This window comes from Mercenaria mercenaria, chromosome 3 (assembly GCF_021730395.1).
Source record: "Mercenaria mercenaria strain notata chromosome 3, MADL_Memer_1, whole genome shotgun sequence".
NCBI classification, from domain to species: domain Eukaryota; kingdom Metazoa; phylum Mollusca; class Bivalvia; order Venerida; family Veneridae; genus Mercenaria; species Mercenaria mercenaria.
In genome coordinates this window covers 61489075-61512891 of record NC_069363.1, presented here as the reverse complement: position 1 = coordinate 61512891, position 23817 = coordinate 61489075, and the positions used below count along the sequence as shown (strand labels likewise).

At 36.4% G+C, this 23817-nt stretch overlaps 1 protein-coding gene across 1 annotated transcript in view; it reads right to left on the bottom strand.

Annotated features, from left to right (window-relative positions):
* Positions 1-13410, bottom strand: part of LOC128555913 (proto-oncogene tyrosine-protein kinase Src-like) — a 42144-nt gene extending 28734 nt beyond the window's left edge. Inside the window, exons 1-8 of the mRNA XM_053539732.1 lie at positions 12987-13410; positions 12434-12633; positions 11629-12031; positions 11050-11250; positions 8311-8457; positions 7212-7471; positions 6627-6780; positions 3694-3825 (exon numbers count right to left, since the gene is read on the bottom strand). Of these exons, the coding sequence (XP_053395707.1) occupies positions 3694-3825; positions 6627-6780; positions 7212-7471; positions 8311-8457; positions 11050-11250; positions 11629-12031; positions 12434-12633; positions 12987-13410 (1921 nt within the window). The remainder of the gene's footprint in view (positions 1-3693; positions 3826-6626; positions 6781-7211; positions 7472-8310; positions 8458-11049; positions 11251-11628; positions 12032-12433; positions 12634-12986) is intronic.
* Between the last annotated feature and the right edge of the window lie 10407 nt (positions 13411-23817).

The window sequence follows — 23817 nt, the reverse complement described above, 5'->3', positions numbered from 1 at the left end:
GTGACCAAATCGTGGATCAAATGCATCGTTTCGGTGCAGAATACAGCAGTAACTAAGCATCAAAACATGTTAAAATTTCATAATGAGACCTTCTTTTGACGTATGTCTTCGACATACTTATAATCCGTCGGCAATAAAAAATGTACTATGATTTGGACATATATAGCAGCAACATAAAACACGCTTCCTTAAACCAGTGAAATACAGTTGTAACAAGGATTTGAACCCATTTTCGGACATCTGAAAAACACTTAAAATTACGATTTTCAACACATTTCACCCTTCTTCGTCGGCACAAAATGCACAAACTGATAAGACTAATTTCAATTTGTATCTCATTAAGACTCCAACAATGTCCTTAGGTTGCTAGATATTGACTAAAGATAATCCACCAGCAATAAAATTATGTACTATGATAATGATTTAGACATATATAGCAGCAACATAAAACATGCTTCCTAAAACCTGTGTAATACAGTTGTAACAAGGATTTAAACTCATTTTCGGACATCTGAAAAATGCTTAAAATTACTATTTTCAACACATTTCACCGTTCTTCGTCGACACATAATGAATAAACTGATAAAACTTATTTCAATTTTTATCTCATTAAGATTCCAACAATGTCCTTAGGTTGCTAGATATTGACTAAAGTGCATCATTTCCACGCAGAATACAGCAGTAGCTAAGAACCAAAACATGTTAAAATTTCGTAATGAGATCTTTTTTGGAGTATGCCGTCGACATCCTGATATTTCGTCGGCAATGCAAAATGTACTATAATTTGGACATATAAACAGCAACATAAACACATACTTCAACACATCCTCAAGACCTCCTTAAATCTGTGAAATACAGCAATAACAAGGATTCTATCCCATTTTCGGACATCTGAAAAATGCTTAAAATTACGATTTCTAACACATTTTACCGTTTTTCGTCGGCACATAATGCATGAATTGCTAAAACCAATTTCATTTTGTATCTCATAAAGACTTCAACAATGACTTTACGTGACCAAATCTAGGCTCAAGTGCATCGTTTCAGTGCAGAAAACAGCATTAAGTAAGCACTAAAACATGTTAAAATTTCGTAATGAGGCCTTATTTTGACGTATGCCGTCGGCATCCTGATAATCCGTCGGCAATGCAAAATGTACTATTATTTGGACGTATATAGCAGCAACATAAACACATGCTTCAATGCATCCTGAAGCACTCCTAAAATATGTGAAATACAGCAGTGATATGGATTTGATCATATTTTCGGATTGGAATTTTCAATTGAAACCACGTACTGTCCCATATGAGGCGACTTACAGGGTCTGAACAGTTCGTGTTGGTATAAACGATTCTGCATCTAATACTTTTATGATATGAAACAAAACTTCTGTGTGGCTCCATACAGTCAGTGAATAAACTCACATGGCTTCTGATTGGTTGAAAATGTATAGGGAATACAGAGATTATATTTACAATGTAAAGTCATCTCCTATTGAAGAAATATCTGTTGGATGTTTTTGAAAACTGTTCTATTTCATGAATTGAAGTTATAACAATCGTTAATGGCCAAAATAAATTTGAAAGATTCATTTTGAGTGGGAAATATGCATGGTTATCAATGGGGCTTTTTTCATGAATAATCACTGCCGGACTGTTAGTTACCTGTTTCCGGTGAAAAAATGTCAAAAAGTGATGGTCAACAGGTATATTTCTTGGTCTTAGATAGTTCATACATCCTAGTTAGGCAGAATCAAAAGTTTAAATGTTAGTAAAGGGCCATAACACAAAACATTACAATGTAGCCCTAAAGCTACAGTCACACATACGGATATGTCCGTGCGTTGAGGTACGGTGCGGGTGGGATTGGTCTGTGTATAAGCGGACACGGATAAGTACGGAGCAGTACGTCTTAGTACGGGAAGAAAATGAGAAACGGAGAACAAAAAGATACAGGGCGCGGATAAATAATGATCGGTACGGCGTTCTACATTGAACTACGTTTTACTGCGCCTGGCAACTTACCCGGCGTGATGACGGGTCTGCGGTGATTAACGTTGAACTACGCTTAAGTACGGGCAGCCTCAGGTAACTTCGTTCAGCTATGGATCAATACAAATCACTACGTTCGCATTAAGGTTTAGTAACGGGTCGGTAAGTTTCATATAAATAGGCCACGTGTAGACAGCGTTTTCATTACGATTATCTTTGCCATCATTTTTAAGTATGGCAAGGTACGTTTCAGTACGGATAACTACGTTTAACAGGTTTAATTACGGATGAATAAGTTTCAACCAAGTGGCTCAGCTCAAATGGCTACGGATCGCTCAAACTTTTGTGCATTTTCAAAAGTTGGAGAAACTTGTAAGTTTGGTATAAGTCTTCAATACGTTTTAACCAAGTGTTGGTACGGATTGATACGGAGTACTACTTTGCGGTACGGCTCGATACGGATTACTACGTTTCTATCCGTGGCTAGACGTAGCTATCCGCGCCGTATGTGTGACTGTAGTGTAAGGAAAGAGTTGATTACCCTTTGAACATTACCTGTATCGACAAATCAAGCGAAGAAATGAGTGCTTTGTTAACTTCTAGCAAAAGTGGCTAAATCCATCACTATGTGTGCAATTATTCTCAAGTTTCCGCAAAGCCCTTTAGCCGAGCAGGGCCTTCGCGAAAGGAAACCTTTGCTGTTGTAAACACTTTTGTAACATTAAAAGAGGCAGAAACTTACTGTTTTACAAAGAAGGCAATTGCAACAATATTTTGAGTTCACCATTTTTCGATTTAATTTCTGGCCGACTCTTGCAAGAAGTTAGATCTACTTTAAACAAAATATCAGTTTTTGTCTAAACATTTATATTTGGACTTTTAACAGAGAAAACTGTGACCGATTCAAATTTAGCAACGTTTCAAAAACTTATCCAATAACTAGTAGTAATTCCTGTTTCAGCCCCGAAGACTGACTCATCACATTCCCCCTACCTACCAACCTATTAAGAAATCCATACAATTTCCAGTTATTATAAATTTTCCCTTATCTTTTGGAACAACACCCGCCCGAAATTACTATCCTGCCAACATTTGTATATATGCCAACAAACATGCTATCAATTGCAGCAACGTGTGCTTTAAACCTGATTTTACTACTTTGTCTGTATATGTAATGCTTTGAAATGTTTTCAGTCTCACTTTCTCACTTTGAACTCTCACTGTCAATACTTTTGAATAAATCTTTCTCTTTCACTGACTGCGCGTCTATTAACGATACCCAAAAGAGGAGTGGAAAGGTAATCGAAGGTAGATAGTGAGAACACAATTTATTGTAATTTTGTGATTAACTGACTAGGTCAGAGTGATGTCGCCGCCACGTTGATCAACAAAATAAAGTCCTTATGTTTTCATGTATCTCATCATGAAAAATCTGAAATATACGAATTCTTGTCCCTATGTAGTAGCTGTTTTGGGCGTAAACAAATATTTCATAACAACAAAAGTAATTAGTTATTCACTGTTTCTACACAAAACAGTTTGTCATTCTTCCAGAAATGATCTAATTTATTTACAAACAGTTTAACAGCAATAAATTGCGATATATACTGAAAGCATAAACTGCATAACCTGCAACTGAAGTAAACTTTTTTCAACTATTTCAATCAATCATTAATCATTAATCAATACTTTGGGTTCTTACCAGGATAGGGTTCGCATCCATGAGTAATCAGTTCATACAACAACACACCATATGACCATACATCTGATTTTATGCTGAATTTTCTGTCAAATGCTACCTCTGGTGCTGTCCATTTTATAGGGAAGTTCGTATCTGTAAATCAGATTACCAATATTACATTAAATGATTAATTTTTACTATCAACCTGTATTCTTTTTTATATAATGACGGACAATTAAACACACCATGAAATACTTACAGTTGAATATCGTTATCTCGATATTAGTTAGTTCGATATTCCGGTTAGCACGATGTGTTTTAGTCTGTCCGACTCTCCTCCATATAATTTAATGGTATTATTATCATTAGCTCGATATCATTAGCTCGATATTTTGCTTAGCTCGATGGGATCTGTTTTACGAATACGAACGAATACGAATAATTTATTCAAGCATAAAACATTCATTACAATGTTTATAGCCTATACAAAAATGTGTACAGTGTAAACATAGATCTACAACAATAGATGGTACAAAAAGAATTTTCAGGAGAGATATATTCAGTGAAACATTACCAGTAATACAATAGCAATAGGTTTCAATGTTTAACAAGACAACAAAATCTATATAAGACCTATCTTCGAAAACCCTAAGAAATACGAAGTTCGTTAGCAAAATATATGAATTTAGCCAGGTTGCAAATAACTTTTTTGATGTTGCAGACATCATAGATTCAAATTTATTCAATGTGGGCCAGTGACAGTAATAAGGTTTAAAAAACTTTGTTCTTAAATCACGATTTTACACCTGGTTTCGTCGATATCACAGCGTGTCAAAAATATCGATGTTGTTTCTAAGGTGTGAAAATCAACCTTTTGTTGTCCGGCGATATATTAATCATAACCAGGTTAGTTTGTGCGTGTTTTTTTTTTATCTAAGGTTTAATCGAGTTTGAATGTTAGCAAGTTTGCATTTAATTCTCAATAATTAGTCTAAAACAGCGTGCAAGTGGGCGATCTGTTTTCCAATATAACAGTATTTCGATTGAGTAACAATATGCGTATTTGAATGACAAATTTTCGTTATTAAAACACATTAAAATGATGTATTTACGATTTATATTATTTCTTTCCCCTTTTAAACCCTCTAAAAGAAGCATGGGATATACTGACAATATAGACGTCCTACACAGATACAAAATATAGTCCCAGCTAGACGATATCATTACGTCGAACTTCGGATACGTCGATGAAATTTTTGCAGTCCCTTGAATATCGAGGTAACGGTATTTGCCTGTATTATATTTTTAGACTCTTCTACATTTTGGAATTCAAAACTGAAATAAAATAATGTCATAGAAGTTACAACAAATGTCTTGTAAAAGAGCATTTGAGCTTAATTTAAATGCTTATATGGATGAGGGTGAAAATGAATGTTCACTAAACTCAATAACGAATGTGGATGCCGTTTGTGTCAACAACAGACAGGCATTTACGCAACTAACTTCGGATGAGACACTGAATCCTGTGTTTATGACGAACGTCCGTTATAAACTCGCTTCCTGAGCTTATCCCGTAAATGTTCAGTACAACTCAGGTCTGCCGAAAACGCTGACCAGGATAGAACTTGAACGTTATTTTGACCAAGGACGTTATTCTGAATGAATATGGCCTAGCTTTGTCCTACTGAAACGTGACGTCATGGTGATCTCGAAGAAAGGGCACAACTTACTATTCCAAGTTTTCGACAACGTATCGTGGAGTAAGAACAATGCATGCTTCATGCTACACCATATGATATGACCACCGCGCAACCGGTTACCCATCTGACGTCTCATTTACGTTCCATAAAGTAAATGAAGTTGAATTCATTCTTTGGCTTTTTGAAACGCTAAATTATAAAATACTACTGAACATTTATCTGGTTTATAATGAACGCGATTAACAGCAAAATAACGATTTGCATGGAATAAACTAAAGTGGATACAAGGCAGCGAATATCCTTCTAAAGTTATCCCGTGTTAACATTGAAAAGCGGTCAGCAAGTTTGTAACTATGTTAAGCAATAAAAAGCAAAACTGGAAATACCACGCCAAACATTTTGGTGCGTTTTCACAGAACTTGATTATATTTTAGAACGAGACTTTAGACAATGTCACATTATATGTACATGAAAGATTTTAACAGGAGGTTTCCATTATAACTTCCTGTCATTTATACTCCTCAAATGTTTTTGTGGGGTCTATTGGTTATTGTAAAGCATCGGAAAAGGTGGCAATATCTTATCATTTAAGTAGTCAATTCAATGTATCTGTATAATATAAGTTACCAAGAATCTGTGCTAGAAGGTGCAAGGGCTGTTGTACATATAATAGAGAGGTAATTTTTGTGCTTCTGCATTTTTTATTTAATACAAAGTGGGAAATAATAAAAGTGAGGAACAACACGTCAAACACCGAGTCAAGTTTAACTAAATTTAATCTACCAATTTCGGTTATTTACTACAGCCTTCATCAGGATAAAATATTAACAGAAATTCAGACATAAAATTTTCTTATTTAGTTTGTTTTTATATCTGTATCTTGTAAAATAAAGCCAAAATTCAGGAAAAGTCAAGGGACAGATTTAGTGAAGCAGTTCACTGGCACCAGACCAGAAAGACAAAACCACTTTACGCGTTATCTCCCACACTTAGGAATACTATAGGAACTATGGTCATGAACGGGAAAATATACTAACCCATATGGAAAATAAATTACCACTTGTTCATTATGCATGATAGCCATTTACAGACTTTTTAGGTGTGAAATGCGCGATTGAAATGGGTTAATACATCTGGTTCTTATATCTAGGTGTATGGTATAACATGTAGAGTGGCAGTTTCTTTCTGGTCCGTTGCCAGTAATTCAGGTTATTGAAGTGAAGGAAAGGAGAAGGGAAAATAAAACATACACACTTTCATCTGCGTCTTCAAAACTTCCATGAATCAATCTAGCTAGACCAAAACCTGCCACCTTTACTTCGATGTGATCACCTACCAAAATATTAGCAGCTCTCAGATCTCTATGTACACAGTTCACTGTCTCTAGATAGGCCATACCATCTGCTATCTGAATACACAAATGTACCACTTCTGAATAACCTTAAACAGTTGGAACTGGGTATCTCGTATCTCGAATCTTCTGATAATACTAATAAATAGTGTGAGAAGAGCAGCACACTTTGCAGATGAGATAAAAACATAAAATTGAAAAGAGTAAATGTTCAATATTTTTGGGAAATGCCGTTTTCAAGGGCATATAACTCATTTTTTAATTCCGGTGACCTATGACTTTTATTGCATATTTTTGTTTCTAAGATGACTGTAAAAAGTTTAAAGAAATTCCATTATTGGGAAAACTTTCGCCCATCTCATATAAAGGAATTCTACGACTTTAATACAGACTACAGTTCATAGTTAAAACAGTTTAAAGAAACTGATGGCTAATATAAATATGTGTCTAAACAAATGATTATCACATAATTACAATTACTATCTTACCTGGCCAGCCATGTCAGCTAATGAATTGAAGCCGAGGGTTTTGCCTATATCTTTGCGTAAGTAATCTAGCAGGGTCCCATTAATCATGAGCTCTGTTATGATCCAGATAGGTTCCGATTTTGTACACACTGCCATCAACTGTACCAGTTTATTATGTCTTAAATGATGCATCAGCTTCGCCTCAGCCAGGAAATCGTCTGCCGTTTTCTGGCTTTGCTTCAAAGTTTTAACAGCCACATCAACTGTATTATGCCATTTACCTGTCGTGTAGATCTTGCTTTTGTTTGTTTTGGGTTTAACACCGTTTTTAACGGTATTTTAGTTATGTAACGGCGGGCAGTTAACCTAACCAGTGTTCCTGAATTCTGTACCAGTACAAACCTGTTCTCCGCAAGTAACTGCCAACTTCCCCACATGAATCAGAGGTATAGGATGAATGATTTTAGACACAATGTCTTTTATCAAATCGTGACGGAGAACATATGCCCCGCCCAAGGATCAAAATCAAGACCTCGTTATCCGTAGACCTATGCTCTATTGAGTTAAGCGGGCGGGCTCTGTCGTGTAGAAGAAAGTATTGTTTTTTCTTTTGGATTTAACGTCGCACCGACACATGATAGGTCATATGGCGACTTTCTAGCTTTAATGGTGGAGGAAGACTCCAGTTGCCCCTCCGTGCATTATTTCATCACGAGCGGGCACCTGGGTAGAACCACCGAACTTCCGTAAGCCAGCTGGTTGTCTTCCTCACATAAGAAAGTAATATATAACTATGGTTACAATGATGTTGTACTGTGAAATTATTGATATATGAAAATGCATAAAATTCAACCTGATACCCCATATGAACTAATTTTAAACCTGAGGCAACTCCGCATTCTTCTGACGTAATAGCAGCTAATGGCGCACATGAGTTTCCGTAAAATCCAGAATGCCGAATCAGATACATGTTATATATTATTTGCAGATTTTCATTTGGCGCCACAACCTTAAAACATAAAATATCTCAAAATCTGTGAGCAATATCTTCTTTTATGAGCTTCAGAAAATTAGAGATTTCTATGCATATTTTCGTATCGTTATACATGAAGGTTCTTACCAGCGTAAACCTCTCCAAAGCAACCACTTCCAAGTTTCTTGAGAAGTTTCACCGATTCCCTTGATACTTCTAGCTCCCCGAATTGTACAAGACGTCGAACTGTTGGGTATGGAATCTCCAACTTACAGCATAGTCCATCGGCTGCATCTATTGTATAAGAATTCTAGTGAGAAAAACAAAACACGTAAGACCCAAATGGTGGATCGTCTTAGTTAATTTGGTATGTAATTACCAGTCTCTAGCATGCGGTGAACTCGGTCTATAACACAATGATCAAGAAACAGTGGAAGTAACCTACTGATGTCTGGAACTGTCTTAAATTTCAAGTTCAAGCAATAGTAATTGATTGAAAAAAACATATTACAGCCCACTCTGACCTTGTAAAACCCCATTAAGAAGAGTATACAAGTTTTTAAGTCCCACTTGCACTCAAGCAGCCAGTCGGCTAACATTTCCAGTTGACTTTCTGTTCTAATTTCAACTCGTCTTAAGGAGCCACTTGCCATAAGCAGCCAGCCCAGATTGTATATATTTCTTAGCCGGCTGCTTAATACAGGTTTGTCTGTAATTGTTATCTTATCTCCTTAAACTGTCAATCATGTGACATCAATGTCAAGGTCCAGTTCATCTACCCAGTGACAGACTTGATAATAAGATGATCTGTTTCAGTGTTCTTACTTTATGAATCTTTTTTATAGTGCCTGATAAGCAAACGCTAAATAATACCTCCCTTTTGAACAACTTGGGAATATCAAACAAATACATATAACTGTTAGCACACTTAACAACTCAAAACTGAAGTGTTACATTTGGTTCAGGTGTAAAACAAAATCTTCTATATATTGATAGTGCGATATGTTACGATACTTTGAAACTAAGACTTCACATACAAGATCAACCATAAGTGTAGGTCTTTACTTAAAAAAGCAGAATGTCTTACAAGTTAATCATTTGCTTAACCATTCAGATTTACCTCTTTCTGGGGTTCTATTTTTATTTAATGTTTCACTGATTTTCTTTTTCCTTTTTTTTTTTTTTGATAGATTTAACATCACACTGTCTTACACAATTACAGATCATTTGCTACTTTCCAGCTTTTAAAAGTGGAAGAAAATCTCAGGTTTCCCTCAGTGCATTATTGTCAGGATACTGGTTATATGACCCAGGGAAGTGCCTACGCCTTTAGTATTTTGAACAATGGTTTGGGTCCAATCGCTAAGGTGACTATGTCTTAGACTAGCTGACAAACTATGTAGAATGTCCTTTGTTAAAACGTAAAGCTGGTGAGACCAAATATCTCAGATATAGAATCTTCCTCTGGCTACCTTGCCTAAATGATTCGTGTACCAATGATTCGTAAATGATTTTAATTATGAGCTAGTCAATTTCAGGGATCAGGCAAATCAATAAATATTTCAAACTAACAATTTCCATTTAGCTCAAACTCCTATAGGCTGGAGACTCTATACTTGACTGGTCTTTTTGTTGAAGTTCCTGTCAGACAATGTCTTTGAATCAACAACATACGAGTCCTATCGCATAGATGCTCGACCTCTGTCCTCTCAAACACTATAAGATTGCCCTGACTCCTGGATGCTCAGCGCCTATATGCTATCATATGTAGCATTCAACTACTATATAGGTATTATCCCCGATGCCTTGGCTGTACTTCGCCAACAACGCTGAACCGTCTATATGCTGGAACTCTTCTACTATCTCAGTAGATTACCAAACTCAGGGTCTCTGTCTCAGCTTCCCGATGCTCAGCCTATATATGCTATCGTCTATAGCTTTCTATTACCTTTAAGGTAAAGCTACTATGCGCTGGCCCTATAGCTCGAAACCTTATCGAAATTCTGCTACTCTTCTTTAGTCTAAGAACTTGCAAAGTCTTCTTTTTAATAATTTATCCGCCCTGACAGGATAACTGCAATAGTCTCCTTCTCAAGGTACTGGGATAAATTATTAGTTGAATCCTCGATGTGACTTCTTCAACCGCTGGATACCGAAGAAACTCTCTGTCATCCATCTACCTATTTATACCCCAGCAGACGTGCTATTTTTAGAACTTGTTTCTGATTGGTCCAAATTTATACATAGTGTCTTACAACGAGTACCTGCTCAATCAAATATCTGGTTCCCTTTAATTTTTGTATATGACATAATGTGCGAAGCTGGGACCCAGTTATCCATATAATGAACCAAAATCAACCATAAATGACCCAAATTCTATTAATAACAACAATTCAACAAAAATTATAGCAATGGCAACATGAAAAGGCAGTCAAGCACTATCTGTGCTTATGTGTTACGTTATCAATATATTAAATATACAAATTATTCTGACAATAGCCCCCTTCTCAAGAAAATACTTTCAGTTTTTCAAACACTTATTATAATAAGGAATAATTTGTGTACAAAACAAAATCTCCTTTTCTTTTTACTATTTCTCGATTTTTACAAATCATGTATCACTGCTATTATTAACATACATTCACTAATATACTGATTAAATCAGTATCAAAGATCAAACATCTCTAAAAGACTCAACATAAAGTATATGATCTCAAGAATATCATACAGCGTTAATCTCCTGACCTTTTAATTTACTATCATCATTCTTCATGAATGATATTCATGTGTTTCTCTGATTGTGAGAGTACTTGTCATCTTTTCTGTTGACATAATAATTGTTTTCACCAAAACCTCCTTTTACATAATAACTCCCGTCAGACCTACGTATAAACTCTTTACCGAGATCATCTCTCATGTCATTTTGTCTCCATGACTTCTCATGGTTAGAAATATTTGGGTCATGGTCTTTATAACCCCTATCATCTCGTAGGTTAATATCTCTATCATATATACCCTTTTTGTTATGCCAACGTGATCCTCTGTTCACGTACTTAATAGATGACCTCTCATGATACAGGCTGAATCCTTGATCATCAAAATTGTATGACTCTGGTCTGTCATCAGATTGTCTCCAGTTTCTTTCTGTTCTATCATGATGCTTATATTCTTGCAAACCATGTCTACCGTAACTGCTTTTTGATGCCAGATCAGTCTTTATATTCTGGCATACATCACAAAACCTTGTTACTTCATTTGTTATATCAGGCCAGTGAAAACTTGTGCGTATTTCATTCACTGTCTCTTTAGCTGATAAATGTTCCTTGACTTTTGACTTATGAGCTAATGCCATAACATTTCTCCTGAACTGTGTTGGGACTACTATCTGTTTAACACTTCTGCCTTTCTTCTTCTCGAAGATTCTATATAAAACATTTTCTCTCACTTCATAATGAAACCTGAAACCTCTTTTTGTTTTCAGTTTCGCCTTATCCTTAGCATAAATCCAAAGTTTCTTTAATGTCTCATCATCTTTCTGAGCAATTTTCATTTGCTCAACATCAAACGTTTGCTCTTTGACTTCGCAAACCTCAGAGGGTTCCATAATACCCACCTTTATTGCATGCTGGGTTTCCATCATCCCAGTTGCAGCAATATCTTCGCCGGATGAAAATTGACTTTCATCTCGGGTTTTCCAATTTATATCTGGCCTTTCTAAAACTCCTTTTATATTACCAATTATCAAATCGCATATCATGTTCGGCACAACCATTGCCTCAATTTCACCTGTAAAATATGGTGTATCAACCTGTATCTTTGCTGCAGGGACAGTTCTTGAACGTCCATCAATCGCAACCATAAGATACGTCTTATCCAACATTTGATTCTCTGATACGTGATCTTTCATGACAGCTGCCAATTCACACCCTGTATCTCTCAAAACTTGAACTTCTTTATCACCAACATATCCTTTCTTCAATATCAAGTTCCTTTCACCGTTTGTTGAATCAATGGTACAGGTGCTTGCTATAACCGAAATGGATTTTCCATGTGCTAACATAAGTCGTCCATCTTCTATGCAATCTTTTAACCGTTCGTCATCTAATGATATTGCTATAACTGAGGCTGCAACTTTTCTGTCATCTGACTGTCTGTCTTTCTGCGCTTGACCTTCCTTTCTCCAATCTTTAGGTGTAGACTCTTGCGTTCCATGCCTATTTCTTTGTCTTTCCTCATAGGATCCCCTACTAGCTAAAGCTGCACCGCTTACCTTTCTCTTGGATAGGTTTCTGCATTCTCGTGCTATATGACCTTCCTTATTACATATGAAACATATTGGCTTCTTAAAAGCTGGTTTTTCTCTTTGTATAGTCTGAGACACTGGCTGAAACTCGGTCGAAGGCTGTAGCTCCATGCTGCATGACACATTACTTCGATTCATCCTGTTAGATGTGATAGAGCCGCCATGAGCTTCAATATATTGTTCTGCATTTCAAACGTATTATCAACTTCTGCCATTTCTGTCCATCGACTGAAATACCTGTCCAGCCTTGCCATAAACTGAAAAACAGTTTCTCCACGCTCTGTCTTGCATTCCCTGAACTTCAATCTAAAACCTTCTTCTGTCAACTGATAACGTTTCAGCACTGCTTTCTTTAATGCAGGGTAGTCATTGGCTTGGTCTTGAGGCATGCTTGTATATACGTCCAGGCCTTTTCCTGTAAGTAATGAGCTGAGGCTCACAGCCCATGTCTCTTCTTTCCATCCCTGGCTCTTTGCAAACCGCTCAAATCGCTCGGGGTATGCATCCATATCATCTTTACTTTCCTCAAACTTCGGCAGCCTTGGCCGCAATGTTTTACTGCTCAAGTGCTCAGCACTTTTATCAGTTCCTAAAGCCCCGGCTTCAGCCTTTATTTTAAGCATTTCCAACTCCTGTTGTTTCAAAACTCGTTCTTCCTCTCTTAAAGATCGTTCTTCCTCTTTTAAAGCTCTTTCCTTTTCTAAACGCTCCAACTCAAATAACCTTTTTTTCACAGCTTGCTCAAGCTCAAACATCCGTTTCTTTTCTGCTTCTTGAGCCTCAAACCACCGTTGTTCATCATCATGACGCCGCCTTTCCTCATCTCGTCTGTGTCTCTCGTCTTCCCGTCTCAACATACGTTCCTCACGTTCAGTATACTCCTTCTCTTTCCTATCCACAAACTCTATGAGCTCTGAACCTGAGAGACCCATACGTTCACCCATCTCAACCCATTTATCGTAGTTCATCTTTAAGCTTTAGGCTGGAACTAACTCTAAAATTCAACTATATGTGACTCAGACTACCTTCAGTCACAGCGCCTTCTGGTACACCAATAAAACGTTAAAACCACTAGTCTCTGTACCTCCTTGGATATAGATCCCGGACGAGCCAGGGAAGTGCCTACGCCTTTAGTATCTTGAACAATGGTTTGGGTCCAATCGCTAAGGTGACTATGTCTTAGACTAGCTGACAAACTATGTAGAATGTCCTTTGTTAAAACGTAAAGCTGGTGAGACCAAATATCTCAGATATAGAATTTTCCTCTGGCTACCTTGCCTAAATGATTCGTGTACCAATGATTCGTAAATGATTTTAATTATGAGCTAGTCAATTTCAGGGATCAGGCAAATCAATAAATATTTCAAACTAACAATTTCCATTTAGCTCAAACTCCTATAGGCTGGAGACTCTATACTTGACTGGTCTTTTTGTTGAAGTTCCTGTCAGACAATGTCTTTGAATCAACAACATACGAGTCCTATCGCATAGATGCTCGACCTCTGTCCTCTCAAACTCTGTAAGATTGCCCTGACTCCTGGATGCTCAGCGCCTATATGCTATCATATGTAGCATTCAACTACTATATAGGTATTATCCCCGATGCCTTGGCTGTACTTCGCCAATAACGCTGAACCGTCTATATGCTGGAACTCTCCTACTATCTCAGTAGATTACCAAACTCTGGGTCTCTGTCTCAGCTTCCCGATGCTCAGCCTATATATTCTATCGTCTATAGCATTCAATTACCTTTAAGGTAAAGCTCCTATGCGCTGGCCCTATAGCTCGAAACCTTATCGAAATTCTGCTACTCTTCTTTAGTCTAAGAACTTCCAAAGTCTTCTTTTTAATAATTAATCCGCCCTGACAGGGTAACTACAATAGTCTCCTTCTCAAGGTACTGGGATAAATTATTAGTTGAATCCTCGATGTGTCTTCTTTGACCGCTGGATACCGAATGAGCTCTCTGTCATCCATCTACCTATTTATACCCCAGCAGACGTGCTATTTTTAGAACTTGTTTCTGATTGGTCAAAATTTATACATAGTGTCTTACAACGAGTACCTGCTCAATCAAATATCTGGTTCCCTTTAATTTTTGTATATGACATAATGTGCGAAGCTGGGACCCAGTTATCCATATAATGAACCCAAATCAACCATAAATGACCCAAATTCTATTAATAACAACAATTCAACAAAAATTATAGCAATGGCAGCATGAAAAGAGAGTCAAGCACTATCTGTGCTTATGTGTTACGTTATCAATATATTAAATATACAAATTATTCTGACAATTATATCACCACGGACAGCGCCTGGATAGAACCATTGAATATCGATAAGCTAGCTGGATGGCATACTCACTTGAAAAATTAATTAATATTATTCAGCTAGTCATAATGTACATCAACATGACTGTGCTCATTTGAGTTCCCATTCTCCATTTTAAATACTGTATTTCATAACATGTATTATGTCGCGGGAGTAAAATAAAGTTATTTCATTTATATGATAATACGCTAGTGTAATAAAGCTTTGACGTTGACGTTGTTTTAAGTTTAGAGAAGGTTTTCTAATTTTCTTAGTCTATGCTACGTAAAGAAATGCGTAATTTTGTTGTTTCAGCAGAAAAAGTTTTCATGTGATAAAAACATTAAATCAATTTCTACAAACAAGACAGCCAACAAGACCCTTTATCACTCACCAGAGTGTCACTGTTCCGTAACATGTCTGTCACTGGCCAGTTGAGTCCTAAGGTTTTCAAATTTATCCATAGAGCAGCATTAGGTACACTATCTACACTACCTTCCATAGTAGTTATGTGTTTTTATCAATATGATTTTTTAATAATTTAGACAATTGGTTTAGGCGATTGCTATTCTTTTTTGTCTAGTTTTAGCTCTGGTGGCAATGTTTATCGACGCATCAGAATAATTTCAACAATTTGCCTACAGGGTTTACCAAAATATCTGTAAAATTATGAAAATTATGCTAAGATCCGGTAAAGAGTTCTGGCAAGATTTTTTAAAGTTTCAACACCTTCTGGTGGCTATTTTATTTTTATCTTTTATTGAATTGTAGGTGGGCCGGTGGTCTAGTGGTAACACGCTTGACTGTCAATCCAGAGGTCAAGGGTTCGAATCCCGGTCCAGGCACTGGAAAAATCTGAGATGCTCTTGAGTGTTTCCCACCTAACTTAGTTCGAGTGTGGGAGGTCGTGGGTTCGATCCCCGGCCGCGTCATACCAAAGACGTTAACAATGGTACTAGCAGCTTCCTCGCTTGGCGCTCAGCATTTAGACGATAGTGCTAGGACTGGTCAGCCCGGTGCCAGTATAATGTGACTGGGTGGGGTATCATGCCACGCGCCTTCGGCGTGATATTCCAGTGAGGCAGCACTATAAAGTTGGACATTGTGCTCACTGCTACAAGTAGACACCGTCGATTATATGACTGAAAAATTGTTGAAAAAGACGTTAAACCCGAACACACACACGCCTAACTTAGTGTTAATGTACTGGTTCTACCCAGGAAAGACGGCTACGCGTGTATCGGTGCTATACACCGGGCACGTTAAAGAACCAGACTGTCTATTCACAAAGAGCCAGGCTAAGTTAGCCGGACAAGTCTGTATCTAAAAGGGATTTTCTCTCTCTCTGTTCTGGGGGCTTTATCTCAATCTGTCCCTCTGGTCCGATCGCTCTGTGTCTGTACTAGTAGCGGATGAATTTAGCGCCCTGTGTGGCTGCGTTTGCTATATGTAAAGCGCCTTTGAACATATTTATCATGAAAAGGGCGCTATATAAATCTGGTATAATAATAATAGAATAATCAAATAAAGCCGGAACAAGGACACCCAAGAATTATTTGTGTTTAATTATTTTAATATTGGGCTATAGCACATCAAGACATGGAAACATTTTTACTGTTTCAACCATATACATATTAGGAAAAATCATGAAAGGTCCATTTTGTCAAATTTCCTGTTGAACAAGCTGGAAGAGGGCACCCAAACATTACGTATTACAATTTCTATTTAAATTAGGACAGCAGTATCTGACAAGTTACCACTATATGTGTATAAGAAAAGTGATAAAAGATCTTGGACAGCTATGTTTTTAACAAATCAGAATAATTTTGTAAATCTTCGAAGAGAATACGATCATTTGTATGACATTACTTTTATATAAAACAATGTAATTTTAGGATTATACGTAATCTGAAGAATTATCTATTTTCAGTTCTAACAGCTCCTATGTGCAACCAAACAAAAACATTTGAATAAGTTTGGAAGAGGATGATAAAAAACCCTTCAGATCAAGTTTCATTGACTTCTGATATGTGTTTTAGAGATGTAATTTGAACAAATTGATCGGTGATTTTTTTTTCCTATTTTTATAGCCAAATATAGGCCATTTCCCCTAGCCAAAAATCTATACTTTCCCCTAAAATCATTATATTTTTCCGTATAGAAGGTCATACAGCGCTGTATTTTTCCACAACAGATAGCCACAGGCTGTCTTGAATAACAAAAAATCAAAAGACTCACTGATGATGGACGAGAGACAGACAACGGGTCATCACTATAGCTTATACAGAGTATGTTGCGCTCCAGTGAGATAACAACAGAAACTCTTGGTAATTCTACAAAGATCATATTTAGATCAATAAAGGTAGGGCTTACTTCTGTAATGAAAGATCAGATCAAGCATGTTGTCAAAAGTTCTGTTTTGACTGATCCTCCAGTTTCTAACCTTTGTATTCTATAATGTTTGACACATGCATCATTTGTCTTTAGATCAAAGTCTCTCACAGACAGCATAAAGGAGGCTTTATGAAAGAAAACAATAATATAGACATACAGTACAACCTCTGTTGCAAAACACCCTTTGGGAGATACAAATATTGACTGTTATGTGGAGGTTGTTGTTCCGTAGAGGTAAATTTGAAAGTATATTTCCGCTTAGGGAAATTTTGATGATGGGTTATAGAGATTTTTGCTTAAGAGATGGCCACTCTGGACAGGTTGTACTGTATATACCTCAAAAATATTTTCAGGAACTGTCTAGCAAAAAAAAATTCTACTATTTTAGCAAAAACCTGGTCTTCCACAATTTTCAATGTTCGGTTTACTTAATCATGCCGTTACGTGCACGATTTTAAAGTAAACATTCCAAAATTCCTAGACTCTTAACTTACGATGTGAACAAATGACTAATGTCAAAGAGTTTAAAAGTTCCTGTAGCATTTTTTTTTAAATTTCTGATTTGGTTGAAGTCTCAATCAAATACCTGTGTCAGGATCTTTTAGTTGTAGGGCATGGATTTTCTTTGTATAAACAACAATAGTATTTATCTAAGGTTTTGTACAGAAAACATAGGTTTGATAAGTATCGTGGAGTTTTATGGCTAAAGTTGTCGATATTTTTCCGGCCGCAGTCCGGTATTGATTTAATCTTTACTTCCTGTTTATATCTGGGGTGAAGGTCATTTAACAACTGATTAAAACTGTAGATTTTGATTGGTGGGTGACAAATTCCACAGGTTTTCGAATGGAATAGATAATATAATATCCGCAAAGATGATAGATGCAAAATGTGTAAGATTCTACAAAGTGCAAATGAAGTGGCATATTTTTGTAAAGGTATGCTGCAGAATCAAATGTCCTACAACATGTCAGTATGTGTTTATAGTGTACACATTATACCCCTTTACTTTTAGTTCAGCTGATATAAAACATTGAAATTCACCTATTTGTTATGTAAGGCAGGACAAGTATGGAATTACCCCACCCACACTTAAGACATAATTCTCTCAAAACTAAAGCTCCGATTGGCTAACTATTTATGGGATGTAAGGGCCATTCATAAGGCTAACTGTTAGCAAAAATATTTCAAAATCTGTTTGTACCAGGAAAACAGCATTATGGAGACCGCCCCTTTGAGTTGAATCTAGATGGATGCACGACCGTTTCCGTTTGGAAGTGAATGTCATGGTGACGTCATTTACTATTCGCTGCATTTCCTTTAGGAATATCAGTGACACACTTTTCCACTTTCTTTTTTTGAATAAATTATATTAGATAAATTTTTGCAATCAATTTCTAATACGACGTTACTTACATTTTTCTACATATAAATCTATTTCTTATTATACTACATGACTTTTAAACTACCATATTTAACTCACTGAATCGCTTTATTTTAGCTTCCTTTACAAGAACTAGATCTTACAGAGGAATGCATTCTTTAAAATATATATGTATATAAGTGGAGACAGCCAAAGACAGCGTCTGTGGGCATGAAAAAGTTTTGCACATTTCATAATATAATGACTTCTGAATACGATTTTTTTAGATTTTCTTAGAAGTACGTAGGAATTTGCAATATCATGGCACTTTTGACACATTATATAGGTCGTGACTGAACATGTATTTATATAAGATCCTTGCTTGATAATGTAGATCTAAGCATGTAATTATAAATAACATTTGTCATTGACTGATTTTTTGTTTGTTTCTGTATTATTTGGTTTAAAGTCACACCGATACATTTATAAATAGTTCATTTTGCGACTTTCAAGCTCTTGATGATGGAGGAAGACGCCAGGTGCATCTCCAAGTATTATGTCAGGCACAAGCTGTATGACATGATACAACTTGATTCATAGCTTAGTATAACCAGAATTACGGAAGGTCGGTGGTTCTACCCAGGTGCCCGTTCGAGATGAAATAATGCACGGAGGGGTATTTGGGGTATTCCACCACCATTAAAGCTGAAAAGTTGCCATATGACCTATAATCGTGCCGATGCAACGTTAAACCCAACAAAACAAGAGCTTGTAGAACACGAAATGCCCCCTTGATGCATTCATTAATTGCACGAGGAACAGAAATTATTTGGTCACAGTACATAAAAGTTCTATTGTTCTGGGTCAATGTGACCTTGACCTTTGACCTACTGACCTCAAAATCAATAGGGGTATCTGCTGGTCTTGATTATCCTCCCTATCAACGTTCACGATCCTAGGCCCAAGCATTCTCAAGATCAATAGAGGTCATCTGCTGGTCATGACCAACCTTACTATCAATGTTCATGATCCTAGGCCCAAGCGTTCTTGAGTTATCGTCTGGAAACCGTTTAACTGTTCTGGGTACTGTAACCTTGACCTTTGACCTACTGATCTCAAAATCAATAGGGATTATTTGCTAGTTATGACCAACCTCCCTATCATCTTTCATGATCCTAGGTATAAGCGTTCTTCAGTTATCATCCGGAAACGGATTGGTCTACATACCGACCTACCAACCGACTGACCGACAGACAGATAGACCGACCAAAATCTGCAAAACAATATACCCCTCCTTCTTCTAAGAGGGGCATAATAAATAAATAAATAAATAGTATGACCAGAAAATGCTCTTACGCAGTTACATTGCAACTACGTATGAATTATGAAATGCACAGAACTGATATCAGCACTACTAGTTGCCGTTAGAACTGACTTAAGAGTCTCCAGTATTTCGATTATGTTTAGGGACCTGAGAAATAAATAACTTACAGTGCTATACAAGTATGCAAGTGGTACACTCTTTTATCATTTTCAACTGACTACGTCACACTTCCGTTAACTCTCATTCAAACCAAGTCTGCTATAACATTTACTGGTTCTTTTCTAAGCTTCACAAAGATCTTCTTGTGGATTTTACTGACCGTCATTTTTCTTTCAACAAGACAAAATATACCACCTACCTTTCTTTGGTAAATCTACAAATTGCTCGCTGCCCAATTCATAATTTTCCTTTTGTTCCGAATCTGTAAATATCTCGTCTTCATAGTCTGTATCTTAAAACATAAAACGAGAAAACTTCCATTTATATTGTTCGGATCCTCAGCCGATTGTACCTATTTTTACAGAAAAATAAAATCTTAAAATAATAGTATCAGTTTTTAGATATTATATTAAAGTTAATATCGAATGAGCTGAAAAAGTATTGGTTTGGGTATGAAAAATATGTGCATGTCATAAGCGTGTGAAAGTAATAATCATGATTTTCAATATTGGTTTATACGATCTGTTTAACACTGATTTCTATGACGAAACATGCGTTTTTCTACATGTTTAAAACACTACACGTGTTTCTTTACAAATACTACAGTCTTGAACTCACTGATTTAAATTTGACCAAAACTTGCGATTAAATGCGTTGTCTTAAGTTTTTAAACAAGATGGCCATAATGTTCCTAAATCGCTAACCTGACCATGTACATCTTCCAGGTGATCTAGTATTGAATTTTACCTAGATCTCATTAAAAAAACATTCTGATCATGCTTTACGCAAATCAGGAAGAATGTGTTATCCACGTTTTCAATGAACTTGACCAACTGTACTCTAAAAATGGCAAAAATGTGCTTTTTAAAATCGGACACTTTGATATGAATACAAAATTTAATATTCGTTTTGTTAACAGCCACACAATTTTATTATATACCTATAAATTCTGTAAAAAAATCGGCTTGTATTTCACAATTAAATATGAACAGGCAGAAAAAATCCGTATTGTACCTTTTAAATTTCTTATTGTACCTCCCGTACTGTATGCTGCCGGACTACTTTCATTAATATGCATGACCTGACACAGTTCTATAAATAGCGCAAATAAAAACTTCACTTAGTTCCTTTTTAATATTGATAAACATTGAAGATTTCGTTCAATAACAAAACAGTATACAAAAAGGTAGAGGTATATGATAAAAAGGTCATTATATTAGTAGCTAGATCTGGGATTTTGTTTTCGACTCACGTGGATTTTGCAAGGTCGGGTCACACTCTGCGCTTGCGCGCCTTGTGAGACCGATCTGGCAAAAATCCACTCGAGCCGAATACAGCATCCCAGATCGTGCTACTGTTATAATAACCCTATTATAATGAATATCAAAATTCTGAAGACTAAGTGAAGTTCTAAAACTAAAGATAGTGAGCGGAAAACATTTCCACTTTTTGTAATAATGACATTGCCCTTGACCCGAGTGACCCGAAATAAAATTTCAATAAGCAGACAACACATCAAATTTATGACAATAACTGTACCAAAAAATATTGAACAGAGACATTTTTTCTAAGTTACAGTGATCTGCAAGTTGCCTCCATCAGCCCAAACTGCAATCTCAAATGTCACCTTCGCCTAATCTCACAAACAAGGGTCATCACTAAATCCCGTTCCTAACAAAAGTTATTAAATAGAAAAATTAGTATTTTAATCTTGATCTCTATGAAAGCTACCTACATGCCATGTTGAGTGACAATAGGTGTACCAAAATAACAGATATTGAGCGAAAGAAAACCTTGAATGAAAGCTATCGACACACTAAGTTTAGTGACAATAGGTATACTCAAATTAAGATATTGAACGAAATCATTTTCTAGTTTAACCGTAATCTTCACCTAAGCTACCTACAAATTAGGTTTCACAAGTTGTTGTTGTTGCTTTCTTCATAACTAAAAATATTGAGCAGAAACCGTTGTTTCTATTTTTGGTTATAGTGACATTGACCTTTACCCAAGTATTCCCAGTCTTTGCCTGTTTAAAAGTTATTGTCACGCAAGCTTTTGTAAATCAACACAAATTTGGAAAGTTATGGCGGCCATCTTGAACATTTGGTGATTCCAACCACTTTGAGAACTAAGAAATTATAGTGGTGTAAGTTGTTTATTTATTTTGTTCGATTTAACGTCGCACCGGCACAGTTACAGAGTCAAGAAGAACATATGCCTCATCCAGGGAACAAACTCATGATCTCGCGATCCGTATGTCTGCCCCTCAATACCCGATTTGAGATAAGCGTACGGGCTTCAAAGATTAAACAAGACAAAATCCACTGATATTCACTGATAAGTAGTTCAGAACATAGTTTAGTTCTTTCAAAACATTAACAGAAGGTGACATACTCAAATTGGGTTATTTTTAACAGTAATTAAAAAACAAGAAGGCCAAGATGGCCCTAGGTCGCACACCTGAGTAACTAACCATAACCGTAATGTTTTACCTAGTGATTTCATGGAGGCAAATATTCTGACCAATTTTCATTAAGATTGGACCAAAAAAGTGGCCTCTTGAGTGTAAACAAGCATAGTCGAACAAAATAAATAAATAACTTACACCACTATAATTTCTCAGTTCTCAAAGTGGTTGGAATCACCAAATGTTCAAGATTTGACATAGTGACCTAGTTTTTTTACCCCACGTGAACCTATCCGAAATTTCATAAAAACAAACATTCTGATAGAATTTCGGGGAGATTGGTGCAAAAAAGTGGCCACTAGAGTGTATACAAGCTTTTCATTTAATTTGACCTAGTGGCCTTGTTTTTGAATATACGTGACCCAGATTTGAAATTATCCAAGACTTCATGATAACAAACATTCTGACCAAGTTTTATGAATATAGAATAAAAAGTCTGCGCCTATGGTGTAAACAAGCTTATTCCTTGATTTTACCTGGTGACCTAGTTTTTGACCCCACATGACTCAGATAAACATTCCTGCGATATTTCATGCAGAAAACATTCTGACCAAGTTTCATGCACATCAAATGAACAAGAGTTAACAAGCTTTTCCTTTGATTTGACCGGGTGACTTGGTTTTTGACTTCATATGACTCAGTGTCGGACTTGGCCTAGGAATCATCAAGATAAACATTCTGACCAAGTTTCATGAAGATAGGGTCATAAATGTAATCTCAAGAGTGTAAACAAGCATTTCCTTTGATTTGACCGGGCGACCTCATTTTTTCACCCCATATGACCCAGTTTCAAACTTTGCCTAGAAATCATCAAGATGCACATGAAGATAGGTCATAAATGTGGCCTCTAGGTTGTTAACAAGCCTTTCCTTTATTTGATCTGATGACCTATTTTTTGACTTGACATTTCCCAGTTTCGATCCAAGCCCAGAGCTCAACAAGACAATCATTCTGTGCAAGTTTGTATCAAATTAATGCATAAATGAAACCTCTATATGGCTGCAAAATCCAAAATAGCAAACTTTAGCCCTTTAAAGGGCCATAACTCTGGAACCTATGAATGGATCTGGCTAGTTTACGAAAGGAACTGAGATATTATACTAATACAAGTTGTGTGCAAGTTTGATTAAAGTTTATTGCAAAATGTGGTCTCTATCGTGTTCAGAAGCCAAAAATAGCAAATTTGTTGCCCTTTAAGGGTCCATAACTATAGAACCCATGATGTGATCTGGCCAGTTTTCATAACGAACCGAGATATTATGTCAATACAAGTTGTGTGCAAGTTTGATTAAAGTCGATTGCAAAATGCGGTCTCTAAGGAAGGACGG